The sequence below is a fragment of the Venturia canescens genome, chromosome 9 (genome assembly GCF_019457755.1).
Source record: "Venturia canescens isolate UGA chromosome 9, ASM1945775v1, whole genome shotgun sequence".
NCBI lineage: Eukaryota > Metazoa > Arthropoda > Insecta > Hymenoptera > Ichneumonidae > Venturia > Venturia canescens.
The window spans coordinates 13,668,894-13,696,885 of record NC_057429.1 but is presented as its reverse complement, the minus strand read 5'-3'; the positions used below and the strand labels follow the sequence as shown (position 1 = coordinate 13,696,885).

The 27,992-nt window shown below is 44.9% G+C and overlaps 1 protein-coding gene across 2 annotated transcripts in view; it reads left to right on the top strand.

Annotated features, from left to right (window-relative positions):
• Positions 1–453: 453 nt before the first annotated feature.
• FoxP (forkhead box P) overlaps positions 454–27,992 on the top strand; it is a 210,710-nt gene continuing 183,171 nt past the window's right edge. The window contains exon 1 of one of the 2 annotated variants that reach the window (XM_043427806.1): positions 454–1,121. In XM_043427806.1, the coding sequence (XP_043283741.1) occupies positions 1,092–1,121 (30 nt within the window). In that variant the 5' untranslated portion in view covers positions 454–1,091. The remainder of the gene's footprint in view (positions 1,122–27,992) is intronic. The other variant, XM_043427808.1, reaches the window with a different exon arrangement.

The window sequence follows — 27,992 nt, the reverse complement described above, 5'->3', positions numbered from 1 at the left end:
CTTCACGTAAAGTACTAAAACTAACACGCAAAAAAACTTTATATACATGCGTATATATACGTGTACATGCATACTTATATACTCATATGCATGTGTACACATGTATATACGGCTTATGTAAAGTTTACATACATAAACATAAGTACATAGAAACACGCACGTATTTATATATAAAAAGCAAAATAATACGGCACCATTATAATTAAAAGCTAATAAATAATCGAGATAAATAAATCAGTAAAGAAAAGCAGTAAACGAGAACGCTAATATTAATATTTTAATATACTTTTGCAACGCTCTCATGTCACACTATAAAACAGCTGGAAACCGGCAGTAAAATCGGGTGAATCTTACACCGGGATCCTCCACTTTTATACTTTTTCACCCTCTCCTTGACCACCACCCCCCCCCCCCCCGCCCCCAAGGCCCTCATCCGTGTTTTTCCAGAACGAGAAAAAGTCGCGCGAGCACGACCGGGCACTTTCGTTGTATATATGCGTTTGTACGTATGTATACAGATTTGAATATATACATGGGTATATATAAATATATGTAGATTCGCGTTAAAGGGGGGCCGCGCGGGTTGCACCCTCGTAAACACGTGGCGCGGCGCAGCACACGCCGCTGCTCCGACGAGACAGAGTGGGGGTGGCAAAAAGAAAGAGGAGAGGGAACGGAGAGAAAGAGAAATTGACGGGCCGAGTCGGAAAGTCTGTACGGAGAAAAGTCTAATGAAGCAGGAAAGAAGAAGGAAGAAAATAAAAAATGAAGAGAAATATGTGAATGGGTGGCTGATACACTCGACGTGAACAAGGATACGAGTTGGTTCGATAACGCGTGAGAACGGATTTTTTAAAAAAAACACTTTGAAAGAGACGGAAGAACGGTTGAAACGACAAAGCGTGTTTGATCGAAGGTGGAAGATCGTAGTAATTGCATCGCTCGTCTCCCCCGTCAATGGGGCTCATTTAATCGCCGTGTATCGTCGTAAACAAAAACGTTCGTTGGTATCGTGCGCGAAAAAATATCACGAAAGTACGGAGCGACGAGCCAGAGCCACAGGGAACGAGCCGGCGAGGAGGAAGCGGGACATGCTGGAGCCACGCTGGAGACCCGTCCAGGTACCTACAAACTAGTGATCAATCCTCTGCTTCCGCACTCACCCTTTCATCCTTAATACTTGTTTTTTCATTGATTCCTCCCTTGGAATTATACTCATGGAATTCTAGTGGAATAGGCTAAGGACCGAACTCATTTGTAGGAGTACGTAGACTGAATTTACACAATAAAACATCGCGGAATGATTCTGCATCATGCAGAATTTGACATTGAAATGCCACCGGACTGAACCACCGCTTGCCATCTCGATGTCGATCCAACGCTTTTTTCTCCCATTTCGCTTTTGACTTTTTCCGCTCTTCTTCCATTCCCTCTTCCGCTTTTTCACCCCCCTTGACCGGAACGATGTCACCCACGTGACCTTGTACACGACAATACAAACCAACGTGGGTCATAGCCTCGTTCGTCGCTCGCCTGTCAGTCTCTCTAGTCCCCCTTGTATATCTATCTTTCACTGACCTTGCTCTCACTTCCCTGTTTTCATACACGCAACAGCACACGCACAAGCCACCCACATACGCACAGCAATTGGCCTCTGACACGAAAACTGCGCTTCGCACAAATCGAGAGTGCAACACGCCTGATAAATTTTCTTTCGTTCTCTTGTTTTTGTGTGTTTCGTTACTATTCAAATGGGAGGGTGTCCTAGAATAACTGTGCTGAAAGTTGAAACTGCTCGATCGATGCCTACCGCCGCGAATGCCGATCCATCAACCGATCAAACGTTAGCTTCCACGGCAAACAATGAGTCAGCACAATAAGAGGATTTCATTCGTTTTTTAACAGCTCTCTAGGTCGTGCACTGGAGCATGCCAAACATCATGTATTCCCCTCGAATATTATGTGTTAAGGGAATTTGAAATTTTCTGACCTCTTTACCAGTGCACACGCAAATCGATTTTTTTTCATACGAAATACTTTTTTCCAATGCCTTCGCGCAGGCAGACGTTCACCGAAAATCAATGAGTGTAGTAGGCTAACAGAAAATAGCTAAAATGCAAGTGGTCCCCGAGGGAACAGCAACGGATGGCTATTCAGTCAAATTCCCACGATTAATTGCCATTTTCTCCGGACTTCGTCGTCCTCCGTTACCGGATACTTCGTGTTCGAAGGAAAATGGATTCGCGATACATCAGCCATTGATTTAACGAGGTAGAATTCGTCGTGGGATGCGGTTGGCGCTGGTGAAAAATCCGGGCCTTTTCGACGCGAGAAGTCGCGCTTTTCTTCTCAAAAAGAAGGAGGTCGTTGGTCGGGAGAAAGACGGTGGCGTGAGAACCGCCCGCTATTCCCGGGAAAAGTTGATATACCTAGTAGGTGGAACAGCGCAGAGACGGAGGCGGTCCTAGTCTACTTCGTGGGCGTTAAAGAAGTGGGTGGGGGTTCCCGGCCACCCCCGCATCAAGTAAACCCTCCGTCTCGGTTGCGCCGGGGTCTCGGTGGATCTGCCGTTTGGTGTACCCCTAAACTGGAAGCGAGTTGGACCTTTCCTCCTGTCCTCTTCGATCCCACATTCGCCAATCGACTCTTCCACCTTTCCTCATACCTTGGTAGAGACGCAGCCACGGCTGCGACGACCGCCTCTGCCAACTCCGCTCATTCCATCCTTTCGAGTCCGCTTCAACGCGATCTCACACACATGCACGCACCCCCGTTGGCTTAGAGTAGAATCAAGCCTTACCCGGCCCGGCTGCTTCCCTGCTCGGAGCAGCCATCAACATTCTACGCGTTCGAGCATCATCTTCATTTTAATCGGAATTTCTCATCGAATCCCAACAGTATCGACGAAGAGTCATTGAAATTGAGTCGTCCTTTGGCTGGAGTTTTCAAAGGACCTGCGCTTTTTTATTTTCTCATTGGAGTTGCTGATCGATGACTCGGGCCACATTGGTATCCCAAACGTCCTTCAGGATTCCAACGATCTTCGGTTATGCGTCAACATTTCACAACATTCTCGATTCGACCTACCTTACCTGATGCCGATCTACGCGGACATTATCCCCGCTACTTCAGCCCACGACCCGGCCAGCCTGGTCTCCGGCCCTTCTTTTCCTCACGGATCCTGACATACCCCGTGATCCTGTACACTCGCAGGGTTCACAGGGACGAACGAATACAGGCTGCTACAGCGGTTTTTATGGTGGAGCATGAGCCTGCACTGTAGTGCAGCAACGCGGAGCAGAGAAATTGCTTGGACCGAGGGATGCTGGAGGGTTGAATGCGCGGACGGTGCTATAGAGAGAAAAGCATCTCTTTGGTTCTCGGTTTTCCTCGGTAATACCAACCTCCGACATCCCTCTCGGCCACTTCCGGCCGGAGCTAGCTCCACCCACTTTTATATTAATCACGTCTTGGTTCGCTTCTCCGCGCTGCTCCTTCGCGTATGTACGTGTCTTTTATATACGTTCAGACGCCCCCTCCGCCCCTCCGCCGCCCCCTTGTTCCTTCATTCCACCGAGGGTTTCTCTCTCGTCTATCCTCTCGCACGACTCAACCAGCCCGGGCGGACAAACCCGCGTTCTCCATCTTTCCTCTCCCCAGTGAACGATTTCTTCCGAGCGTCGTGCCGCTCGCGCGACGCCGCCCGGGCGAACCACACCTCTGCCACCGGCTTTTATTCACACTCTTATTCCCGAACGATACTTTCATCATATTATTTGCTTTGCAGAAAATCTAATCTCCCTGCGAGCTTATATTTGCTGTTATTTCAAATACTCGAAACGCTGTCAAACCGGTTGAATTTGTTTGTAGTTGTTTTACTATTGTTTTTATTTTTCCAAATGAATGATACTCAAAAAAACATTCAAAGCGAATGACGCACCTTCGGAAAAATTCTGTTGCTATTATTCGAGGAAATATACAGCACCGAGCCTTTCGTCTCGACGCTCACAGGCTCGTCGGGTCTTTTGTAACTGTCAGTAACATCCTCGCGGGTGGAAAATTTTCAACGTTGTTCCCACCCGGCGGAAGAAAAAGCCTGATGCAGCAGCCCCTCGATGGGACTTGTATATCGCGTGTACAAGCCCATGAACAACGAAACAAAAAGGCGCCCCTGCATCATTGGCACACTCGTCGCATTTAACTCTTCCACGAGGAAGACGAAAGGAGACTTCCTCTAAATCGCTCTCTGCCGATTCTTCCTTTTTTTCCCCGCGCTAGCATCGATGCGAGAGCTTTGCCATTGAATTCGTATTGACACCTTCGATGCTATGGCATCAATCAAAGGCTGGTGGAAGCAGCACGCTTCGAGGGCAATAAAAGAGATTAAAAGTGAGTACGAACGAGCGATATTACGAGAAAGGAAACGATAATAATTGTCGTAACTGCATTGTTCTCGCAATTCACCAGTCACCGATGCGAATTCACACCTTCGATCTCGAATCACTCTTCACACGAACCTGTGTCAATTTACATGTATACATATACAAGAATATATATATATAAATGGAAAGCTGATATATATATATATCTATTTGTGACATCGCGTGTCACTTGAAGGGTGACTATGCTGTGGGCGCCAGAGCGCTATATTCACGGCTCTCTCGTCGATCGCTTCCACCCTGTCACGCACCCCAGTTTCCACCTTCCTCGCCTTCTCTTCTCTCAAACCCTTCTCTTACTCTTTCAATGCCTGCGTGTTATCCATAAACCGGTTATATTGATATCATCACATGTATTACGTACACGTCTATGTGTATACACATATTTACAAACGTGACAATAGCCAACAAATTCCTAGCAGTTTCTATCGATGATTCTGCTGCTGCTGCTGCTGCTGCTGCTGCATCGTTACAACCCCTATGCATCCGGCATACATTCCTTTGAATATGTATACAATGCAAATATACATACCGCACACACATTGTTTACGCGATTGACGAGCCAGTTTCAAGATTATTCACCCGATTATTTATCCGTTCGATTATATTGATCGGCTATTTATCGCACAAACAGAGGCCAAACAACCCATCGGTTGATGCATCCCACACGTGTCTACATCTGTATACACTAAACAACCCTCTGTTCCTCATCGTTTAACGCTTCCGGTTCATCGCTCACCCCGTTCTATCGATACATCCTTGATGACTCTCCAGCTATGTGTTTCTCTATCTGTACGTCGTAGTATCTGCGTGTGTAGTATATCAATTCGTGTACACGAATTCGTTCTATCGGAAAACTTTGGTTTTATCTTCGATTGGCTTTTTTTTCGAACTGCATCCCTAGCTCTTTGTTTTAGTAGGATGATCGGTCGTTCGGACGAACGATACTTGGTTGGAGCTTCACTGACGGCTTCGGAGGTTTAATGATTTCTTAATCTCCGTAAAACGTGCTCGCAGAGTTCGCTCGTTCGCATTTTCCTTCGCGTATACGCTTTCGTTTATAGTTGACCTTGGTACGAGTTTTAATTTCGTCCCTCGTAATACAGCGAATTATAAATATTGCAATTAGTTGGGCAAACATTCTGTTTCTTGGGAAATTTTTATTTTTTTTTTTTTTTTCTTGGTGATCGATACTTGACCAAGTTTTACAATGATGTCACCGCGTTAATTATAAATAATGTATGACCTACTATGCACGATCTTTCGAGCCGACGGAAGGGTTAGGAACTGCCACGAAGCCAGTCCTCGTTTCGTTGAATCGCGGAATTCATTTTCTTCACCTCCGATCCACTTATCTAATAATCGGATTTCCAAGTTTATTTATCTCCATTCACAAATTTTATTCGCGGCTGCTAAGAACGAAATAATGGAAAGGACGATAATCGATAGTCGCAGGTCTCATCGATAATGGACGCTCGCGCGATGACTCCGTTATTTCCGAGTCGACACCACGACGACGAAACGTACTCGATACGCGTTCCCTGCTCGTGCTGGTCACCAGGCTCCAAAACAACGGGGAGGGAAAAGGTCTAGTTACGTTGGAAGCTGCGAAATTTTCGATTTCAATCCGCAGCGATGCATCAGCCCGAATACATTGGAAATTGACGCCCTTTCCTGTACACTTGTCAATAGAAACAAGCATTCCTGCGACCTCTCCAAGTATAATATCGCTTTACATAGTCGCGGCTGTGCGCGCGTGTGTGTGAACCGAACAGATAATGGTTTGGGAAGCAACCGGACAAATGGAAAGAGAAGCCTGCAGGATAGAATTATATAGGAGCGATGCTACGAAACTTCGATAGCGAATTTAGGTACAACGCTGACTTGTTACGTTGTCGAATACCAGTTTCGAGTTCGATGATTTGGAGATTCTATCGATATATAATGTGTGTAGTCTTGTAACATATGCGGAGGGTTGTCCCACGAGCATCTATATCTGTACCAGCGTCGATTTGCGATCGACAGTGACGAGAAATTTACGCTCGTCCTATTAAATTATCACAGTTACATGCAGAGCAGATTTCAATCAATAAAATTCGCCGGAGGGCTACGACCGAATTGTCATTCACGCCGTCACGAGCGGACAGCTTTCGCGAGTTTTATCTTCGCGAATTATTCGAGATTCGGTATTTCGGGTCGGGAGTTCATTGTTTTTAAAACTTGCGCTCGCATACTCGACGTGGGCCTTGTCTCTGGTGACGATGATGGGCTTTTACTCGTTCGAGTGTCGAATTTTTCGATGAAGATGCGAAATCGAGCCTGCCAAGAACGCTCGTGGTCTTTTTCCAATACTTTTTGGCTGATTTGTTGATTGTAGACGAAAACGATTTCGCGTCGATATTCAGTATCGCTATAACCGCATGTTGTACGTAGAATGAAAAAAACAGTGTGCGAGATCGTGAACGTGATCCAGACTAAATGACAACGCCGTGTATCAGCGTAAACAGCACAGGTCGAGAATTGATAAGAAATAATATTAAATAAAGGAATAAACGAACAAGAGTTCACTGGCAATGGGACTGAAAAAAGAAGCGTCGCTGTTGCGACCTAAAACACTTCTTATCGATTGATCAACCATCACGTTGCTATAGATATCGTTTGCAATTAGAACGGGCGAGATAAAAATAACGAAGCACATCAATCGAATGATCGTTTAACTAGTCTTGTAACAATACCATGTTCAGTGCTAAACCAATACAGCGACATTGACCTTTGCTTTTCGTTTCTAAACGTCTTGCCTACCTTTCTGCCAAGATTAAAGTTTGAACCCGAATCTCATGTGCAAAGTTTATTGAGATAAGCATCAAAGATATAGAATTTTACTCGGGAATAGAATTTCTCGATATCATTTTTCTCTAATCTCAAATAGAGGCCCAGGAATCTCTAATAGTGGACATGAAACGATCGAGTGTCGTTATAAAAAGTTGGGAGTCGAAAAAAGCTTGTTCAGTCGTGGTTGACCTCGAGGTCGATCACGATCGAGCAAAATTTCAAAAAAATCGTCGCCCCACATTTTTTCCATCGCTTTCAGCCCGCCCCGCTAGAAACGCGGTTCACTTTTTTTGTTGCACGTGTAAAATATTATTGACGGCGAGCGGAATCGAGTATCACACGTCTTATCAGTTTGTCGACACCGTTTGCTCATCGTCGCGGGGAATGTTGATAGACGCTGTGGAAACTCGCAGTAGCAGTTTCGAGCTGCGCTCTCCGCTTGTTTCACTTTGCCCTCGAATCTTCGCGTGAGAGTACTAAATCTCACGCGCTCTCTACAGTTCGGCGATAAGTATCGATCCGAGTTTGCGGTTCCATTCGGACAAAAGTTTCGATCGTGCGAGGAAAATAATACGGGGAGCGAAATATCAAAATTTCATTCGCGACAGTCGATTCGCGCGTCGTTTCAACGGCTCGATGCTTCCCGTGACTACGCACAACAATACTTAGTGCGAAAATAGGAAATCAAGAACATTCGGGACCCTTCAGAGTGCGAATAACTCGGCAAAGATCGTATGAAAAACATCAAATCTTGAAGAGATTCGATCACCTCGGATTCGGTGATCGACGAACTTTTCGGAACGAGCCCTCGCGACTAATTTCGCCATAGCCAACGCTCGATAAGTTCCAAAGAGAAACTTCCTTCCTCGCGCCGCTTCGGAAAGTGCTCATTTCGTATTTTTTCGTACGCGCTGTAGTTCGACCGCTTCAAGAACGAAATCGCAGGGGATATCACGATTTTTTAATGGCACCCGAGTGTGCGGAATATTCGTCGTGTCGTTTACACTGACTTTGGAAGAGTTAGAAATGTGTTTCTTCATGGGCTGGCGAGAAGGCGGCATAAAAATTCCTGATTTGTGAGCCGCCGGTCTGCGGAACCGGAATAGGTTAGTCATTTACTTTACAAATTTACTGTTTTCCTTCCCCGAAACGAAGTTGGACGATCTCGCAAAGTTTTCCGTCCATCGTACAAAAACAATCGATCAAATTTTCAATTTCGAAGCAATTACAAATAAGTCAATTCGCCCTAAAAAGTCCCCAAACAATGAATTTTTTAAAAAAATACTTTCGAGTCGTGTTCGAAGCGAGATCCCAGCATTTTTCGCATTATTGTGAGTTTGATTTCGTTATCATTGGGCCGTTGTTGTTTGCTCGATCATGTTTAACCACTGATAAGAAAATCCCCCTCCCTCCCCTGCCGCTGCACGTTACTTTCTCGCTGTTCTATCTCTCGAGCCTTCCACGCAGATTGTCTCTCCTGCTGTTTACTACGTAGCCTCGTATTTACCTCGATTTTGTCATTGTTCGTTTCATTCCGCGCATCGCGATGTTCACCTTGTGCAAGCCGCGACACACCATGCAGGATAAAAATCTTCGAAAAGCTCTCACTTCGAAACACCCGCAATAGGATTCGAGTTGCTTCACCGCTTTTATCTCGGTCAGACTGGAAAATGTGGGAACACGCTATACTACGACGTTCGTCGTCCTTGTCGGCGTAGATTCGCGTCAAAACCGTAATAACTTCTGTAAAAATCGTGCATTTTTCTTGCTCCATGAAAGCAGCGATCCTCCATCGGAGACTCGTGATTAAATGAAATATAAAAAAAACAACAGAATTTCATAGAGAATCTTACAAATACAGAATAAAACACGGTTTCTCATTCATTTTGAAAATGATTATCTCGACGCCTCGCGCTCGAGATAAACGAATTCCGCTCTAATCGATCGAAAGGTTTCGACTCGATGAATGAACGACCGCTCGGTTCCCCCTGAAAAAAGTAGACAGTCGCGCCGCGTTGATAAAATTCTCATATTAAAAAAAAAGAAATTCTAATCCTGGAAACCAAAAAACATTCGATCGATCCTCCCCGTTAAATAACGAAAACGAAACGATTATCGCGCTTTATTTTCACTTGCATCTGGCAAACGAGAAGGATGCTTGCTGGGAGGGTCCGTAGTATATCAATTTCATGTGATGTACATAGAAATCCATGAAGCGTACGCTCAGCAGCGCGTTGATGTACTGTTGACATATACGTATAAATAGGTACACACGTCGATGTATAAATGGCGTTAGTTCAGTGTGCGTTCAGGGATGACATAACATCGTGGCGAATGGTCGGACGCAGTTGCGATTTGCGAAACAGATTTACGCGTGGGTCGTATCGCGGGCATTTATGATAATGATGTGTAGAGCGCGGTTTACCGTGCCTCGTTGATGCCACTGATACTCGGCCGCTGCTGTGCTGACCCTCCACGGACGCTTTCGTCGCGTGGGTGTGCGTCAGTCCAGTAGTAACGCAGTGTGCAGACCAGACTAGAGCAAGACAATCCTATGTAGACTGCGATTCACATGTGATAAATGTATACGCACGTATGAGACGAGGTGTGAGAATTTCGATTATAACATTTTTCTAGTGTATACAATGACGAAAGAAATTCGTTGGTTCAACTAAATTCCTGGTGGATTAACGAATGGCGGGGGCGTACGAAATGAAATCGGAGGATTGAGAAAACATTTGGTTTATTCAACCACTTGGTTCGGTGGCTCGAATAAACTTTGGTCAATACGACGTTGTTGGATCAAGAAATATCTTCTTGGTCACGAAGATTCGTTGGTTCAACTGGAATTTTGGAACGGAACTCGAGACCTTTGAACGAGAGCTGAACGAATATGGCGAAATAAGCAGTTTTGTGGTTGATCAAGGCTTTTAGCGAATCGCTCCATTGGGTTCAATGAAATTTCGAATTTTCGGAATACGTAACGCAGTTGCGGGAACTGAAAAAGTCGCCATTTGTGAAAAGAATTCGGAGACAGAGTACGAAAATTATGGAATTTTCTAGAATTTCATCGACTCGATAACGCACGAATGGACTCCATCGTACTCGTATAACTGTCATCGTCGCTGCAATAACAGCAGGTTGCTACGTAGCTACGTGTAGGAGGACGTTTAATTTCTAGGACGTACACAAAGTGAACCAATCCGGGGTATCTCCGGTGGAATAATATATCCTCTCTTTGCTCTATGATTCGCTAAATAACTTAGCATAATTTGTAAACCTCCGGTACGGTTATATGGACAGTAAGAGAAGCGAAGGGAGATGTGAATTTCGAAATCGCTTATTTCGGCGTTCGCGATTGCTCAGAACGCCTCGATTTCAATGCAATCAGGCGAAATTCTCATTTCGCCATTAGATAAATGAACGAAATCTCATTAACACCGTTCGATGCAACGACCAAAAGATTTTGCTGCTACCTCCAATACGCTCGAGAGCCCAGTACCGAGCGCTTTTTTGCGAATGCACCAGTTCAGATAGAGTCACCTTATCAAAGTGTATACAAATATAGTGCTGGAGTTAATGGATCGAGTTGTCTGTTCGGGTAGAGCCGAATCTATTTAACACTGTCCCTGATGCACAACGAGATGCGTTCACGGATACATAGTAGTAGGAGGCTGGTTAGGCATCTCTCCTCGGCATCACCAGCATCACTACACTGAGCACACTCTGAGGGATAATCGTCAAAGACGATTGGTAACTTCCTGTCGTTCACGTGAGCACCGCCACCGATCCAGAGCGGAACGGTGGCCGCGTATGGGCTCCGATCCTCCTATATATATCAGCCACACATGGAGCTAGACGATGCTGTCCATTAACCACCGTGCGTCTATCTTCAAAAGAGGCTTAAAAGCTACTTCTTTTCGTCACGGTATGTCGGCGGTAAATAACAAAAATCATGAAACTATTCTCGGATAAAATGTGTCGAAAAATATGGCGAGTGCAATGAATTGTATCGTTGCATCGATGAAAGTCGTGTCGAGAAGCGTTTGTGAAAGTTATTCAATTTTCGAGGGCCTTGGTAATGAATGATTGGAAAAAATGTCGTCCTTAGCAAATGGAAAATTGTAGTTTTCGAAAATTAATGAAAAGCTAGGATCTTCATTTTCAATTAAATTTCATTAGTATTCAATTACGTTGATTCAAGTCCCACAAATTCCGTGATTGATCAAAATAACAAATAATATTCGGGGCATTCAATCTGCGGTGATCCCACTCCCATCGAGGGAACGGGAAAGCCTCGCTAGTGCTGTTTGGCATTTCGTGTTTTTATGCTCTCTCACAAACAATGGAAAATCATTCGATAACTCGCTTCGTTGCAATGGAAACCTCGTCGGATTGTTGCAATTTCGTTGGTCCAGATTCCCATCAACCTGGCACTGTTGCGATCGAATAAATTAATTGATAATTCGATCATCGAGATTTCAAGGAACAATTAATTCATGGAAGAGCAACCAATCACGCGAACAATCTTGAACTATCTAATTGTGAAATTAAGTTCGTGTATAACCCCCCGGTGACAGCTCATTTTTCATATCTTCCAAGGAGAAGGCCAATACCGTGCCATTTGATTTACAAGGCTGACTTATATCGTGCATGTGCAAATAGTAGGCTTGCGGGCGAGCTTTACTGCCTCGCTTCCTCACTACCAGCTGTTACTGTTCCTACTGATTATGATGATTATCATGATGATCATGACGATGATGATGCACCGACGATCGCTGTGATGGCGCGATATTGCACGGGGCATCATTTACGGGACGCTTATATTGCCCACTTCGTATCTACTTGTTGCCACAACTTTTCAAATTATCATACTTTAATACCAATAAAACGCGGATGGACAGATAACTATTCGGAAAATTTCTTTGGCTCCCCAGTTCTTGGCTACTGTACCGTCTCTCTGACAGTTTCCACCAAATCGTAGCGACGCTTTATTCAAAATAAGGGACGAAAGGGTCGGGGGATTCTGATTTCGAATTTTTACGAAATTTAAATGCGAAATGACTTTAATAATGCGACTTTAACACTGCGACTGAATCCGAAATTTCATACGTCGAAAACTGGCGAAAATACTATAGTTTTTAATGTAAAAAATCATAGTGAAATGGATCAAGAAAAAAATGTTAATAAAAAGCGAAGAATGGGCCAAGCCATGCTGAAATACACAATTGTGAGGTTACGAGCGCTCATTTTACCAATTTCCTTCAATCTTTAACTTAATATATCTTTATTACGAGTAAGACAATCGTTTCGAATTTTTTCCAAACCTTCATTATATACTTCATTGTTATTGTCTACTTTTTCATAAGCTTCGTAAGAAGCGTTCATTCGTAATATGGAAAGATAAACGATTTTTACCGCACAGTCCTTATAACCCTGTGTATTTTTCTTCATATTTAAACACGTCCGAATGACCAATAAGACGAATCCTTTGAAATTTGATATGCGTGTCAACCGACGACCCATCGAAACTTTGTGTAAATTTCAAGACTTTTTCAAGAAAATCGTTTCGTGCATGAAGTACCTTAATAACGAAAACCCGCAACCTGTCGTAAACTCTTTCCAACAAATTCCCTGCTCCCCTCGTAGAATTTCTGTAAGAAGGTGGAAACGTAAAATTCCCAGCAGAGTCCCATAGTTCTCGAAATTTTCGAACGTACCTTCCACAAAAGCCCGGAAACCGCGGAGATTCGCGAAAGACGGAAGGATGAATGAAAAAGTTGTTGATCGGGATGAAAAAAAAAGTCGGGAAAGTGGAAGTGTTTGATAGACACTTTGTGACTGGGATAAAGGGCAGCGGTCACTTTGCAATATCATGCCATCTATTTTGTAATAGAAACAACGGCGGAAGAGCCTAATTCCGCGACTACCAGCAGCCCAGGGCACATCGTCGTGTGTACGCGTCCACACGAATTCCTGTGCATGTGCACTCGCCTCTCAATACGTGTATTTATATACACAGATACACGGGCTAGCATGAGGAGTGACATTAAAGAGTAGCTAGCACTCGTCGTACTCATCGCCATTAGACATTACGTACACTCGTTCTCGTTAGGCTTGTCTCACTTCGGAAGACACGAGAGAGCCCTCTGAGAATTCGCTTTTGCGCGGCTCGCACGGACGCTTATGTAGGGGGGGGGGGGGGGGGGCTCGGCGAGCTGAGCTTCGAAGGGGCGTAAGTAGTTCAATTTCGCGGTTTAAGTGCGTCAGTCGGAGCTTCGTTTTTCCGATGCTTTGCGATCCACGTTTCCGTGAACGTTTAATTGTGTACACGCATTTATGTGCCGACGATGTATTGTTCCACGGACGTGGCTGCTTACATGTGTGTAAATAATGTGAATGCGCGAAGTTACATGCCTCGGAGTTTGTTCGAATAAGACGTTCGCGCGCACACAAACGTTTGGGGCACACGCTCGTCGTCGCACTTGCCGCTGCTCCTACCTAATTATACTGCGTGGACCACTCGATGCGATAAGCGATTTACATACCGAACGACGCGATAGATTTACACCGTGCGGCTGTTCCTCGAACAACGTGAGAGAAATTGCAACATTCTTCGTGACACAAACATTTGGGGGGGCTGGGGGAAAAAACAGCGGAAGGTGCTCGGCCCGATTATTTTTATTTCTCGGGTTGCTGAATTTAGAAAATTGGCTGATCGATGCGCTTCTGCAAATTAAATTCACGAGCCCCACGCCAGCGCCCGTAGCTCTGACTTTCCACTCGAGACCTTCGCAGCCGAGAGTTCGGTATCATCGATCGCGGAGCGAAAACGAGGAAAAACTTATTTACGAATAACGACGATCCTCCGATGTAAACGCTCGTCTCACTAATCTGCTCCCAAGTCCTCGAAATTCGCTTATTCACATTTTTTCCTTGAGTTACAACTCCATAAATCGACTCGATATCTGCACGGATCTCCAGCTCTGGTGGGTCATCGATAAGATACGATAAAAGTCACGGGTGGGCACAATCGATATTGTCGGTGGCTAAGGAATCAAGAAATGACCGATTCTGAAAGCCCTGTTCATTGGCATCGATGGACAAAAACCTTCCCTCCAGAAGCGCAGCCCTAGCGATTCCTCCAAACAACTTTGGAGCCGGCTCAATTCTCAATCTCGATCTCCCTTTGCGTCGATATTTATATTAAAATAACTCGATTAAACAGAAGAAATCGTGATTAATGCCAGTGCGGAAGTGGCCTCTGCGTGAAAAAAGTTGACAAGGTGATTGCCCGATGCGTTCGCGTCCTCTTTGGAGAATACGGTGCGCGCGTTCTATATAGCGGAGGAACAATTCTAGCCGAGGCTGCAAAGTGGCTCGTTCTCGTTGATAAATCCGTTTCGGTGTGAGCTTGAATGCGCCATTGATGAGTACATGTGCATATCAATGTATATATGTACGGATGGCCAGAAAGAGAACGAAAGCCAGAGAGAAGGAGACGGAACGCAAAAAGAGAGAAAGTAAGATGAAAAAAGAAAAACCGCGGAGAGGGCACGGACGCGGGGGGGGGGGGGAGGGGGGGGCGAAATGGGAAGGTGAGCTCGCGCCAAGAACTGCCCTGTTGGTCTTTTCTCGTTTACTGCACAGCACAGAGACATTAGTATTAATAGTTATGAATCTAGAATAGACTCGAGAGCGCTTTCGTGCTACCGAACGGAGAATGAAAGTGACGGAGGAAGCGAAAGAGTTATAAAGGCAGGGTGGAAGGGGCCGAGGGAGAAAGCTGAAAACGATGAAGGGTGTGATGCGCTTCAAATTGGACGTGAAACGGAATGAGTTACGGCCTTTTGTTGTGCAGCCTATATATTTGTGGCAAAGTGAGAGAAAGAGATAATGAGCGATGGAGAAAGAGAAAAAGGATAATAAAATGAAGGAGAATAGGGCCCCGCGATTCACGTTTAACTCTCGGGGAAAGATGTGCGTTGGCACGCGTGCACGCGCGAGCGAGACTGCTACGATGCGTCCTCGCGAGCTTTCTTCTGCCTCCGGTTCGTGCGCGACCATCACACACAGGCCGACACCTAGTCCTACGAAAAATTATGTCTTGCCCGTTGAAGCAGGCACCAGTCAAACAACGCAAGTGCCCCTCTCGGGTCTCTGCGTGCGTAGACGCACGTGAGCTTTTGCTCGTGTGGTTAACTCAATTTCGTTGAGAATAAATGAGACGGAACCGCGAGAGAACGGAGAGCCGCGGCAGACAGCGTCCGAGATCTCTGGATTTCTTGGCTCATCCTCGACGCTTCGAAACCTGCTGCTGCTCCTGGAAGTACGACCGTGAAATATTCATTCATGATTACTCTCGCGGCTGGTTGCCTATGAAGATTTTTACTCAAGCTTTTTAAGGTCAATGGATGATTGAAAAAATACTGGAATTATTTAAAGCTTATGAATTCAGATAAAGTAGCCAACGAGTCGCTGAAAAATGCGAATTTTTAACGTGAAATTGCCATCCGCCGGATGAGGAGGAGACGCTTCGGTATCGGATACTGAGATCTCATTCATGATCTTTGCTCTCACGTGGGCATCCGCGCTGAGAGACACGAAAGTGTCAGGGATTGAATCGAAAACGTGCGGACCGAGCCAGGCAAAATTTGGTGAAACGCGCCCGCAGACGCCTATCTTTCTGTCTCTCGCTCTCGCTCACTCCCCCCCCCCCCCCCCCCCCCCCCCCCCTCGCTACGATGACCAATGGGGTGAACATTCCGCGGCCAAACTGTGCACTATTGCCGGGTGTTGGTGACCCGACCCGTCCGTTCGTTCGTTCTGTCCAGGCGCTTTTCCTATTTATAGAAAACGTAAAGAGACTCCGCAGCATGCTCTTCCTCGTAGAAACACACTAGAGATTCTCGAGAATGAGATGGAAATACTTTGCTCACTAATGCCAGAGGTCATGAGCATGCGACGGGAGTAAATCCACACAAAAAACTGTCCAGACTCTGAGAAAGGCCTGAATGGAGAATGCTCGTGCCAATTTTTCTTATTTTTTCACGAATTACTACAAAAACAAGAAATAAATAAATAATCCCGGATTAAATTCATCTCAATCGGACCAACCGCGTTCATAAAGAAGACGCTAAAATTTCGAGTTTCAACGCACAAAAAACCAATAAACCGGAAAACTTAACGCTCCCAATGCAAAAGCTGCAAAATTCGAGCAAAGCAAATGCTTTTGTTTGTCGTTCGATTTTTTCAAATGCTCCTCAATCGTAACGATCTTTGGCTTCGCACGCGCGGCCAGCTCGATCTCTCTCTCTCTCTCCGCGCGCAGTGGTTCTATACGCGTGTGCATATTCCACTGATGTGGCCGGGCTTTGTACGGAAGAAGAGAGCTCGAACGTGCGTTCGAGCGCGCGCGTCGTCGTCGACGTCGTCGTTAGTGTAATAATAAAACAGAAGCAAGTACTATAATAATGACTATGGTAAGCCACCGGGGCTAGGATTTTGTGAGAGTTCGTCGAACCGCGAATATGTCGAGTGGTTCGGGGCTCTCGATCTCGATTAATGCATGTATTATAAATATACATATATAAAGATAAACGCGTGGATTCGCATATGTACATGGAATTGTATGAAATAACCAAGAGCGTCTGTATGTTTCCAGTAATATCTCGAGAAACGGTGCTTAAATATCTATGGAGCTTTTGCTTTTTCATACGACACATTTGTAACGTTGCCCCGAGCGAGCGGGGCGAAGGACTAGAAACTGAGAGGAGATCGCGGTCGAGATATTGAAAAAGAAAAGTAAATCAAGAGTCGAACGTTGAATAAACCCCGGCAACCTGCTACGGACGGCTCGACCGATTGTAATTATTTTTTTCCTCCCACTGAACTTTCACCGAAGAGATTATCCCGCAGGTACATGAGACGGTTGTGTATGAATGAAAATAAATGAATTAAACTAAAGCGAGACGAGAGAATGTGGAGGAGCCGGTAACTCGCGCACTGCAACAGTCGAGTGCAGGGCTGAAGGAACGCGTCTCTTGTCGTTTCTCGTCAATGCGAAGGCGCTTTAAACTTTTATATTTTGACACGTCAAGAATGACATGTCAAGAACATTCGTACGACCCGATTTTTCGGACATGAGTCTTCACGCCGGTGAGAAGCGGAAAATCGAACAAAGTGACTTTTCGCGTCTTTGTAAATGGTGGTTATCGATGATCAAGGCAGATCACGTCTTTCTTATCGGAGATTTGTATTATGTTAAGAGTTTTATGAAGCTCAACAGGCGAGAGTCGCGAGCTAACCAATTTTGTATTTATAATTGGTCGTGTGATGGCGAGCGAGTTCACTCGATTCGCGACTCTGTCCGGTTCTCGCTCGGGGGCACAGTGTGATTTACAATCGATTTCACGCACACATGTACACGGAAAAGTGATGCGTTGTACACCGTTAAAATTTATTAAAAGCATCAAAGGAGCTTGCTTTGAAACCACTCCAAGTCTAGCTCTGTTCGCTCGCATCTTCTTTCTTTGTTTTTATTTCTCTCTTCCCCTTTCCCTTTCTCTCCCTCTCTCTCTCTCTCTTTCGCTCTTATCCCCTCCCTGGTTAGGGGTCTCGTGCGTGTTTAGCGAGAAATAGCATTCGCGTAAATCTCCTCGGCAATTTGTGAGTTTGCATGCACACAAAACACACACGCACACACGCTCTGAGACACGAGGGCAAGAACGAATGCTACAGGCCTGTAAACTTTCGAATCTTACGCAACCGTAATTTAGATCCGGCCCCCGTTTCATCAAAATCCCCGACTCAATATTCTCAGGTATCCTCATCTTCCACCCCGGAGAATATCTCGTTAACGAGAAAATCCACGAAACCGGGCCTCCCCCCTCCTTCCGTATTCGAATTTTCCTCCAACTCGTTCTGCAGCCCGTGATTCCCGTTTCTTCATTTTACACGATTCCATCTATCACACTCTCCGAGCAAACGTCACATTAAATAGTCAACTAAGCGGTTATAATAAGTCAATGGAATTAGCAGAAGCGCGAGGCACGCACGCGCGCGACCTCCAGAAAATACATCGCTTTCGAAATATTCAATTGAAATGATTTATTTATTGTGCGTTCTCGATTCGAAGGCTCCCTATTCTCGGTCGTTACGGAGACAATATTTCACACGAAAATGGTGATTATTTTTCCCATCGTCGTTCTGTCTCTCGTTAACGCGCTCTTCTTTAATATGAGCAGGCCTCGTTCTATACATTTACTCTGGTGACAAGAAACAAGAAATAAACGCGTTGAATTCAGCAGGCAGCGAATTCGCTCCTCGTGAATCCCGAATGTTGTCTTTCGCTCTTCGTTTCGCGAAGATTAGTTGGCGCTATAAGTCGAAAGACAATGCTGCAAGCCCATCCCGACACGCCTACTTTTCTCGTTCGGTTCAAGCTCCGGGCTATTGGATTTTTTGCCATTTTTTTCCTGCTCCGCCGCGCAAGAACACCGCACAGCTTTCGCCCTTTTCTTCTCCTTCGAGGATCATCCCTCACTCAATTTTTGTTCGTTTTTTTTCTACCATTCGTCCAATGCTCTTCCGGTCAGTCGCCATCCTTTGTACTGATCAAACTTTTTTCTCAATTCATTTTTATTCACGAGGTAATTATGCATCCCACGGAATCGTGAATTCTCGTTCAACAACACTTCAGTACGATGAAGACTATTAGTACGCATAACGTTTTAACGACGATAACTCCGCGAGCAGTTGCCGAGGGGATTTAATGAATCGTAAAAAGACGGCGTCAAAGTCGTCGCTATACGACCGATATTGTTAGCGAATTACGGATCATTCGAGTTTGGTATTTCACGTTGAGTCGACTAACGCCAAGGATTTTTAAAGGGGTGTGATATGAAATTCGTTGTTCCAACGAGCCCTCAACTGAGCTCAAGCAATTTTTATATTTCTTTCTATTCGCTCATACTTTTCCTTGGCTTTCTCCTGATTAAAACCATTGGAAAAAGAGCAGGCTCGATGATTCGAGTTTGAAATTATTTGTAACCTTGAATACAATTACTTATGACTGCGAGTGAAACTTTTGACTCATAACTTGTCAGAAATGATTACCAGCATAGGGGAGAGCAGTCGAGCGGAGTGCCAAATTTTAGCGAAACGGCTTAAAGGCCATTCTCGGATCATGAAGGATTCACATTTGGCACGGATCGCCTACCGACAAACATCCATGGATCTGATCATTATTTCAAAACGTAATATTTCGAGTATTGCTAAAATTAAAACTCGAGCTAATAAACGTTTGACAAAAGAAGCAAATAAACTTGAAGAAATGTTCAAATCTATAAAAAATACAGAAATTGATTTTTTTTCGCATTAAACTCGGAGACGTTTCATCATTATTATTGAGCCGGTAGAAATGTGCTGAAAAATAAATGATTCTCGATTCGCCCACGATGCGTGGAATAACAGAAAGTAAAAAAGGAAATTAAGCTTGATAAATACGAGGGATATCAGGTAGCTGTAGCTCGCTCCACTTTGAACTTTTTCTTGAAGGAACAGGGAAAAAGTACGAGTCAAAGAAACTTGTCCGTGGTAGCCAAGGGTTTAGCTCTCAAGTATTTTTTATTCTTCCATTGCGCTGTGTAACTATGAGGGAGAAAAGGGGAAGCTTTTCTTCTTTGTTCCTTCGTAAACAATTAAAAGCTTCGTTCTCAATAAACGCCTTTTCCGTGGCTCAATTGTGTTTCACTCGAGACTTTTCGCGAGGATCGAGGCTTCGACCTCAAGACGCACCGAGCAATAACTCTTCGAAGTTAACGAATTAAAAAACAATTAAAATAATAAAGAAATAAAAAACTCTTTTACCCGCGCGTATTTTTTCATCGCCCAACTCCTCAAGTCGACCTTCTTTTCTCCTTGAGAATAGCAAACTCGTCTTAATAAGCATTTACAGATGCACTTGAAATCTTGTAGAAAATTTTGCACGTTATAGTCAATCTTTTCTAGCCAATTTTTTCTCGTGTTTCACACTCCGGAAAACCTACTCAGAGGCACTCATCATTTCGTGTACCAATTCGTGCTAAATCCTAAAAAAGTAGGCCAATGATTCTTGTCGAAAAATAGAGCTCGTTGATTCATCACCAAAAAAGCTTGTACGAAAAATGCTTCATTTAGAATACTCGCTTTAAAGATGCCTGAATAAGCGATTAAAATTCGCGATTATTTTGATTATAATTTAACACATGAAATATTTTAAAGCTATAGAATGTACCGTGAGCTTTTCCACTCCTTGGCCAATCCGTGCTTCTCCATCTCGGTGAATTCTGTTTCTGCGATTCCTTTTGCGTATAATTCAGCGAGTATCCAAGCGGGCTTTTGGATTTACAATAAAATATTCAAGACGCGACGCAAACGTCTTCCTGCGTGAATTTCATCGGAGCGTGCACTCTCCCATGAGCCTGTATATGTATTTAGATACGAGAGCGTATATATGTGTATATATGTATTGAATATATCCGAAGCAGCGATATATGCGTGGCCTTCCCTGTCTGAGGGGTGACTGCACTCACTGCCACATCCCTCCGAGGTGAAGGGAGGGATGACGAATTAACGTACGAAAGACTGAACATCGCTACTCGATCTGTCGTATCGATTTGCTTCTCGACCCTCCATGCTGTTACCCCTTTGCTCTCATCAGTCGCCCTCTCTCTCTTGCTTCCTCTTTTTCCCTTCTCCAAACATTCATAAGTTTAATACAATTTTTCTACAGCCAAACACTCGTAAATGTTCGTTTACTTGATGAAACTTTGTCTCGAAATTCAACCTCATAGAATCCTGCATCTCACTCGTAAATTTTCGAAAGGAGCTGCCGAGATCTAACGATATAAACATTTATAAAATCTATCAACATCCTTTTAATAATTTCGTCGATCGTCGGTACGTTTTTAAAATAGCAGACAAGTATAACTAAATAAATGAGCACTTGAGGCGAGCAATGTATTTAGAATTTTGAAAAAATCGATTTTTTTTTACTTCATTCGAAAGTATGATACCTGATGAATATACAGACCAGGGGAAAACTCAAAATATTGGGTATTCGCGGAGTAATCGCGTGTAATCGGAAGTCACTGCAATTAATAGGTTTCACATGTTGAAACTTTAAACGCGATTATCTCGGAACTATATGCTTTTTCAAAAACTGCTCGTGTTGTAGCTTGAAAAGTTATCGACATGATATGGATGAAATTTTGGGAGCTTACTCTTAGTAATATTATCGGAAGGGTATACTAAAGGTAGCAGGTAAATAAATAATTTTTTTGGGGTGAAGTATGACGAAAAAATGGTCGAAAATTCAAACTTTTAAGTAAAAGAGCTCCCAAATATTCAATTTTGCACTTTGTCATGATTTTTTAGGTCATCCTTCCCCTTAACGTGTCAGTAAACGATTTTCAAATCAACAGAAAAAGAGTGGCAAATATGAAAATGATCAGATTATTCTAACCCCTCTAAATAATTTTTCGAAATAATACCTTTTTTTTACCCTCTCAAAGGAATCGCTCGCCTTAAACGTTGTGATTTCTGGAAACGAAACTCTATTGAAAAAAAAATCTGAAATTCTATGAAATTCTATTGAAAAGTTTCTGGTACAAAGAATCTTTGTCGTATTGAAACGAAGCTTCGTTGAAGAGGTAAAAAATTGTTGCACGAACGAAATACTCTGTTGAACGAAATATTCGAAGATTTCGATTCTCATCCCGCCCAATCCCGTCGCGACGAGGTCGTCGGTCTCGTGGCGTTGCTTAAAAAACACTGAAAAAGTAAAAATTGCCAGTTGGCTTGATTAATCGTGTTATTAAGAAGGTTTTTTCTTCATCATCGTCTCGTATCGTAAGCTGAGTGTGGATAAGAGGGTGTACCAAGGTGGTGGTTGGATTTAGTTGCAAAGTTGTGAACGACGAGCGAGCTTTTATCGACCAGCCACGAGATCTCCATTGATTCGGGGGTGATTGATGCTCGGGTTCAGCCGACCTTGGTACATCCATCTGTAACAGCTACATCATGACAACAGCGTTAAGAGCGATAACAATAAAAAGAGGCTTAAAAAATGCTTGTCAATATCCCGAACAGTTAATCGCTGTAACGAACTATTCGATTTTATGTTTCAGGTAAGAACGAAATTGCAAAACTTTGACGTTGATTTCCGGGCATCGATTGCTCGCGCGTTGGGTAAGATGAACATTTTTTTTCTTCCGATCATGCATAAAGAAAGCGTCGCTATTTGCGCTCAGGCTCCAATATAGCCGCGCGCGTTTAAAGAATCATGCGCGCGCGTGGCAAGAGAGAAAAAGGTGCGTGCGAAAGAGGAAAGATGGCTCGAATAGGCAAAAGCAGAAAATTATATATTACCGCGCACTTTGCGGCTATAATATAATGGGTATCGTAATGTCGAGTCCAGGCGGCAGCGAACGAGTGCATTGTCTGGGATTTATCGAGCGAATCGCTCTTGCCAATTACCAGAGACGCGAAAGAAAACCGTTTGTTACGTAAAACCCTGCCGCGGCCTACGAGAATGCTCTCGCTCTCTCTCTCTCTCTCTTGCGCTTTCCCTCTCTTTCTTCGGTTTCTCCTCAGACGTTGGTTTCCTCCTGATATAAAGAGGAATGGACGTAAGACGATTTTAAGATATCGGGGTGAACAACATTGCGAGTTTTTATTGAGGATGATGCTTTCAGGTTCGTTCAATCGAACCCTTTTCAGGAGCGCAGTTTCCGCGCAAAAAATAATATTCAAGGCTGAATAAACGAAACATTTTCAGAGACCGCATTGGCCCGTTGAGTCGGTCGAGAGGCTGATAAAATTGCTTGTCAAGTAGACTATTAATCGGCAATTTTCCGCGGTGCGATCTTCTCTCCAGTTTCTTCTGCGTGACCCTTTCCTCGCGACGTGTGTTCCGCACCCTCGCTCGCGCGCTTCTCAGAAATCAATTAAATCTTCTTTGAAAGTGGAAACAAACGGCGACATGACGAATGCTTGTCACAAGAAGGCGCTTTTTTACTTATTTGCATCGTGATCAAGGACAAGCAAAAGTTTCCGCGAGACTAATGGCCTTGGAAAGTCCAGACCAATGCTGGGCGGCGAGTAAACGCTTGAATTAAGAGCACTTTTTAATCTGTTATTCACGATCCCATTATTTCTTGGCCCTTTCTTCCCATCCTCGGTACTCAACATTTTTTAATTATTGTTAACGTACACGTGCTTATATACACATGGCGATACGTCACTGCTCCGATCGCCTGAGGCTCGGTCGCGAACCCTTTTACCGAGAACAAACACCAAATGCATTATTTATCGACGTTAGTTTCCTCACCAATTCATCGATCTTTCGCTAAAAGCAAGAGTCGCCGCGCTGAAAGGAAAACCGACGCACTTGGCTACCGTTCGCCAACACTCGTGCAACTCCAAGTCCATCGCCAGAGCGTATACGTATACGGAGTGTGGAAAATGTTAAAAGAACGGGTTGTCACGACTGAGGGGATTCATAATAGCCACTTTTTCCCTCGTGTGTCCGCGAGAGCGCACGAGGGAAAGGCGAACACCCCATTCGGGAGTCTAGGGCTGTTGCTGGCTGGGCTGAGCATGTATACAGTAGTATGAGAAACATCCGAAGAATCGGATGTCCAATCCTTGCAAACTTTTCCAATAGAATTACTCGTGACTTGACTCGAGGGGGCAGGGGGGGGGGCGGGGGATAGTCCGTAACAAGAGAATCATGGAAATTAGTCGAATTGAGTCGAGAGCTCATTTGCAGTGCTTTTTCGAAGCTGCAAAGTCGCCGCGTGAGCCATCAGATTTATCATAATTTGTGTTTGGAATTTCTAGAAAATATAATTCGTGATTAATCGTCAGCGAATGAGTTTTTGAGGCTGGTGAGTGAGCCACTCGACTCGAAGGACGATGAAAAATGTGGAAAACACGGGCACACGCATTGACGCAGAGCGAAACTCCGGATTGGGGGGCTGCGAAAGTTTCTCGGTAATACTAATTGCCAAGTAGTAAAATATCCGTGGGCGAAAAGATACAGAAAAGGGGAAGAGGGCGATCCGCAAGGGAGGCGCGCTCTCGAAAGGGGTGAGTGTGAGACTTCCGGCTCGTCTCGGGGGCCGCGAAACGAATCGAATAAACATCGGAGGAGTGGCGGAGGCCATGGAACAAGCCTCGTTTTCTCGAGGTCTCTTTTGCCAACCCTAACCCAACACTTTTGGCTTTCTATCTCCTGATTTATGTTAATGTTTTTGTCCCAGGACGAAATACACCAAAAACCGATTCTCTCCACTAAAACCGAACGGCGGAGGTGAGCCGGGCAAAGATAAAGGGAAGGGAATATCGAGAGGCTAAGCAGAAGAGCGAAGAGCAGGAGGAGGGAGAAGCACCGCCCAATCCGCGCTCTCACTCTCTTAACTTAACGACACTCGGATTAACTTAACTGCTTTAAGGTGGCAATAAAGGTCGAACGATTTAACCGGCGGCCCTTCCACTCGACCTTCTTATTATTACAGGCGTACCGAGTGCAGGAGCCCAAAGAACCTCGAAATTCTATAAGGTAGAAAGTGCCTGGAGAGTGGGGGGGGGGGGGGGGGGGGAAAGGAAGGAAAAAGCACCGACGATATTTTCGCAATATTTGTGCCTGCGCGTGTACGCGAGAGGCAGCCCCGTAAGTGGAGAAGGATATCCGGGATAATGGGAAAAGTTGGAGCTTTCGATGCGATTGAGGGAGTGAGAAAATAAAGAAGTGTATAATAAATACTCATACGCGCTCATGTATTTTTATACACTTATACATTATATAATAGTGAAGTTCGTCGATCAATCTGTCGATTATCTCGCTCCTCGTTCGCTCCTTCAGCTCTCTATTTTATTTTTATTTTTCTATTTCGTAATCCCTCGAGTAATAAAAGAAAAAAACGGTCAAACGAGAAAAACAAGGCGCAAGAGGCTAATAATTTATCTGATGGAAATACGAAGATGAAAAAATTCGTTAAAATTCATATCTCGACTCGAAATTACTGCGCCCCCCTCCCCCCCCCCCAACCCTCTGGCCCCTTTTTTTATATTCCATTTGAAATAAACTCTCTCATGCGATTGAAGTTTTTGTACTAAGCCGGATTCTTCGGTATTTTAGCCATCAACGCTTCGATAAATAAGCGGCGCGTTAATCGATCGTTTTGCCAAAACACGTATACACACAGGTCTTAGGGCCGATATATCACAACCGGTAGACTGGCACCGCGGCGGTGAAATTCCAGTAAAAGTTCTTAATAACGAACCAAACAGGCTTCCACGATCGTTCCTCGCCCACCCCCTCAACTCTTCGTGCTCGCGTCGCGTCGGCATCGTTCGAGCCTGCAGTTCATTTTTCAGCAGCCCTCAAAGTTTTCTCCTTTTAAAAACATTGCCTCGGCGATTCACCCTCGTTGCTCCGATAAGGAGCCGATATTTATTCTCGACGTTGAGAGCTCTGCTTTTTTTACCTCGTCGTAAAGTCCGATGTACACCGTGCTGCAACCGAAAAGAAATAAGTCGATGCATTTTCGCGTGTTTATTGTTGAGGCCCCCCCTCCTCCCGTAACTCCAGGCTTTCACATAAAGAGAATGGAAATGCGCGGGGGGAAGCGACAGGACTCTAGAGCGTGCGACGATAAGTTTGCATCGAAGCGAGCTTTCGTCCTCCGGGAAAAAGGAACTCGCGTCACGCAAGATTCTGCCCCGTCTGGGGCGAGTCCTCGTCCGCGACGTCCTGGACAAGCGGGAGAATTTTCAGACCCTCGGATTACCTTATCTGCGAGCTCTCGCTCGCACCACCTTCGCCCATATCCGTGTTCGCGCGACGCTTCCCTTCGCCTCCTCTCGCAGGCCGATACGACACACAAAATATAATACCTTTCGCTATCGCTTGGCACGAGGATCGAGCAATTTCGAAAACGAAAATCCCCGCTGAAATCCTTGCTCGTTCCAAATCCCTGTGTGCCCGAGAGTTACGCAACAATTTTCTTCGACAAACTGATCTCGCAGGACGCGTAACTTCGGCGCGAAATCAATTCCGTGTGATTCTCAGATTATACTGAAGTTCCGCTCATCTCAGACGATACGAAAACTGCCAACGGGCCAGCTGGTACTTCCGCTCCTGAGCTGACCAAAACAATTTACTTTTCCCACGTCCGCGCGTGACGAGGTCCGCGATAAATATTGGTCCAGATATTTTCTACCCTATTCCGGACCCGCGCAGACAATCGAGCTTGCGCGCTAGCAGTGGGTAATTCCATATAAAATGGTATCACCATTAGCAACCATATCGTCACGCGTTGTTCGTCAAAAATATTCCGCTTGTAGATAAACATACGAAGACTGTTCCAAACGTTTGTCATCGTCTCGTAGCGTAGCTGTCCCACTCCATTCTTTATTTGCTGCTCGCGCGCGCGGGGTTCGTATTTTTCCTATTTTTATTTATTGCGATTGGCCTCGTGTCTTTTCCTCTTCCCTCTCCAATTACCTCCTTTTTTCACCTCGTCTCTCTCTCTCTCTTTCCTTCAATTCGCTTACTTTTATTTTGCTCCTCTCCTCCGTCACGTAGTCCTGGTGGTCATGTCGGAACGAGCGGTCGATTCGCGTACAGCTTTCGTGTGTCGTCTGACTCGACAATTCCGTGAATGGAATCGTTCGAAAACCGAGCTCGTTTATTGACACTGGTACGCGTATGCGTCTGTGTGAGTGTGCGGTAAAAATAAACAAATGACCAAAGGTGACGATCACCGAGACGATCGTTTCACGCGGGCGAGAGAGTATTGGTATGAAACGGAGTTTCCTCCCCCTCTCGTTCTCCATCCCACTCTCTCTCCGAATGTTTGCACAGCCATATCTACTTCTGGCCGCACATCACACCAACGCACCCCACCTGCTCCGGCATAATACACCTTTGGCTTACACTTTTACACGTTCGTCTCTTTGTTGGCTGTTGATCTCGAACTGCTGGCATGAGCGTCGCACTTGTCCAGTCGGGAATGCCTCATGCGGAACTCACGCTTCTGTGAAATACCGCGCGGTGTTCTCCCTGCGTCGATAAAAATTGTACGTCACGTGGAGAGAAACGGGCTCGCGATTGGTGCGTCCGCGAGTTCCTCCTTCCATTATGCGTAACAGAATAATCCAAATTCATGTACGATAACTCGCAAAAATAACGTGAGAAAGTAGCTTCGTCGTTGCAAACGTTCCACTCGAGGCCAGACGCATGTCGCATAATCGTTTAATTGCTGAGAAGAATCGGATCGATGTCTCCTTCGAGTGACTCAATTGAGCCAGGGTCGATGGCCTTCGATAATGACTATCCATCATCCCGGCTCCACAAATTGTTCCCCGAAACACATTCGGCATTCGGCATGTAATCTTATCGCACAGAGGCGTCGATATTACCCACCACTTTTCGTTATTCTTATCTGCTGTTAGATTCGTTTTTCTTACGTACTAAACTTACGATCGCGAATTATCCTATGTACTCGGGACGTGACGTCAGACGGAGCGCGCACGAGTGTCATACACTTGGAAATAATTTATGATATTGAATCCTACATACGACGGTAAAAAAGAGATCGCGCTGTGTGGACTGCGGACGAGGAAATACTGGCTCGAGCCTATTACGTCGGATTATCCGGATTGAATTGAATT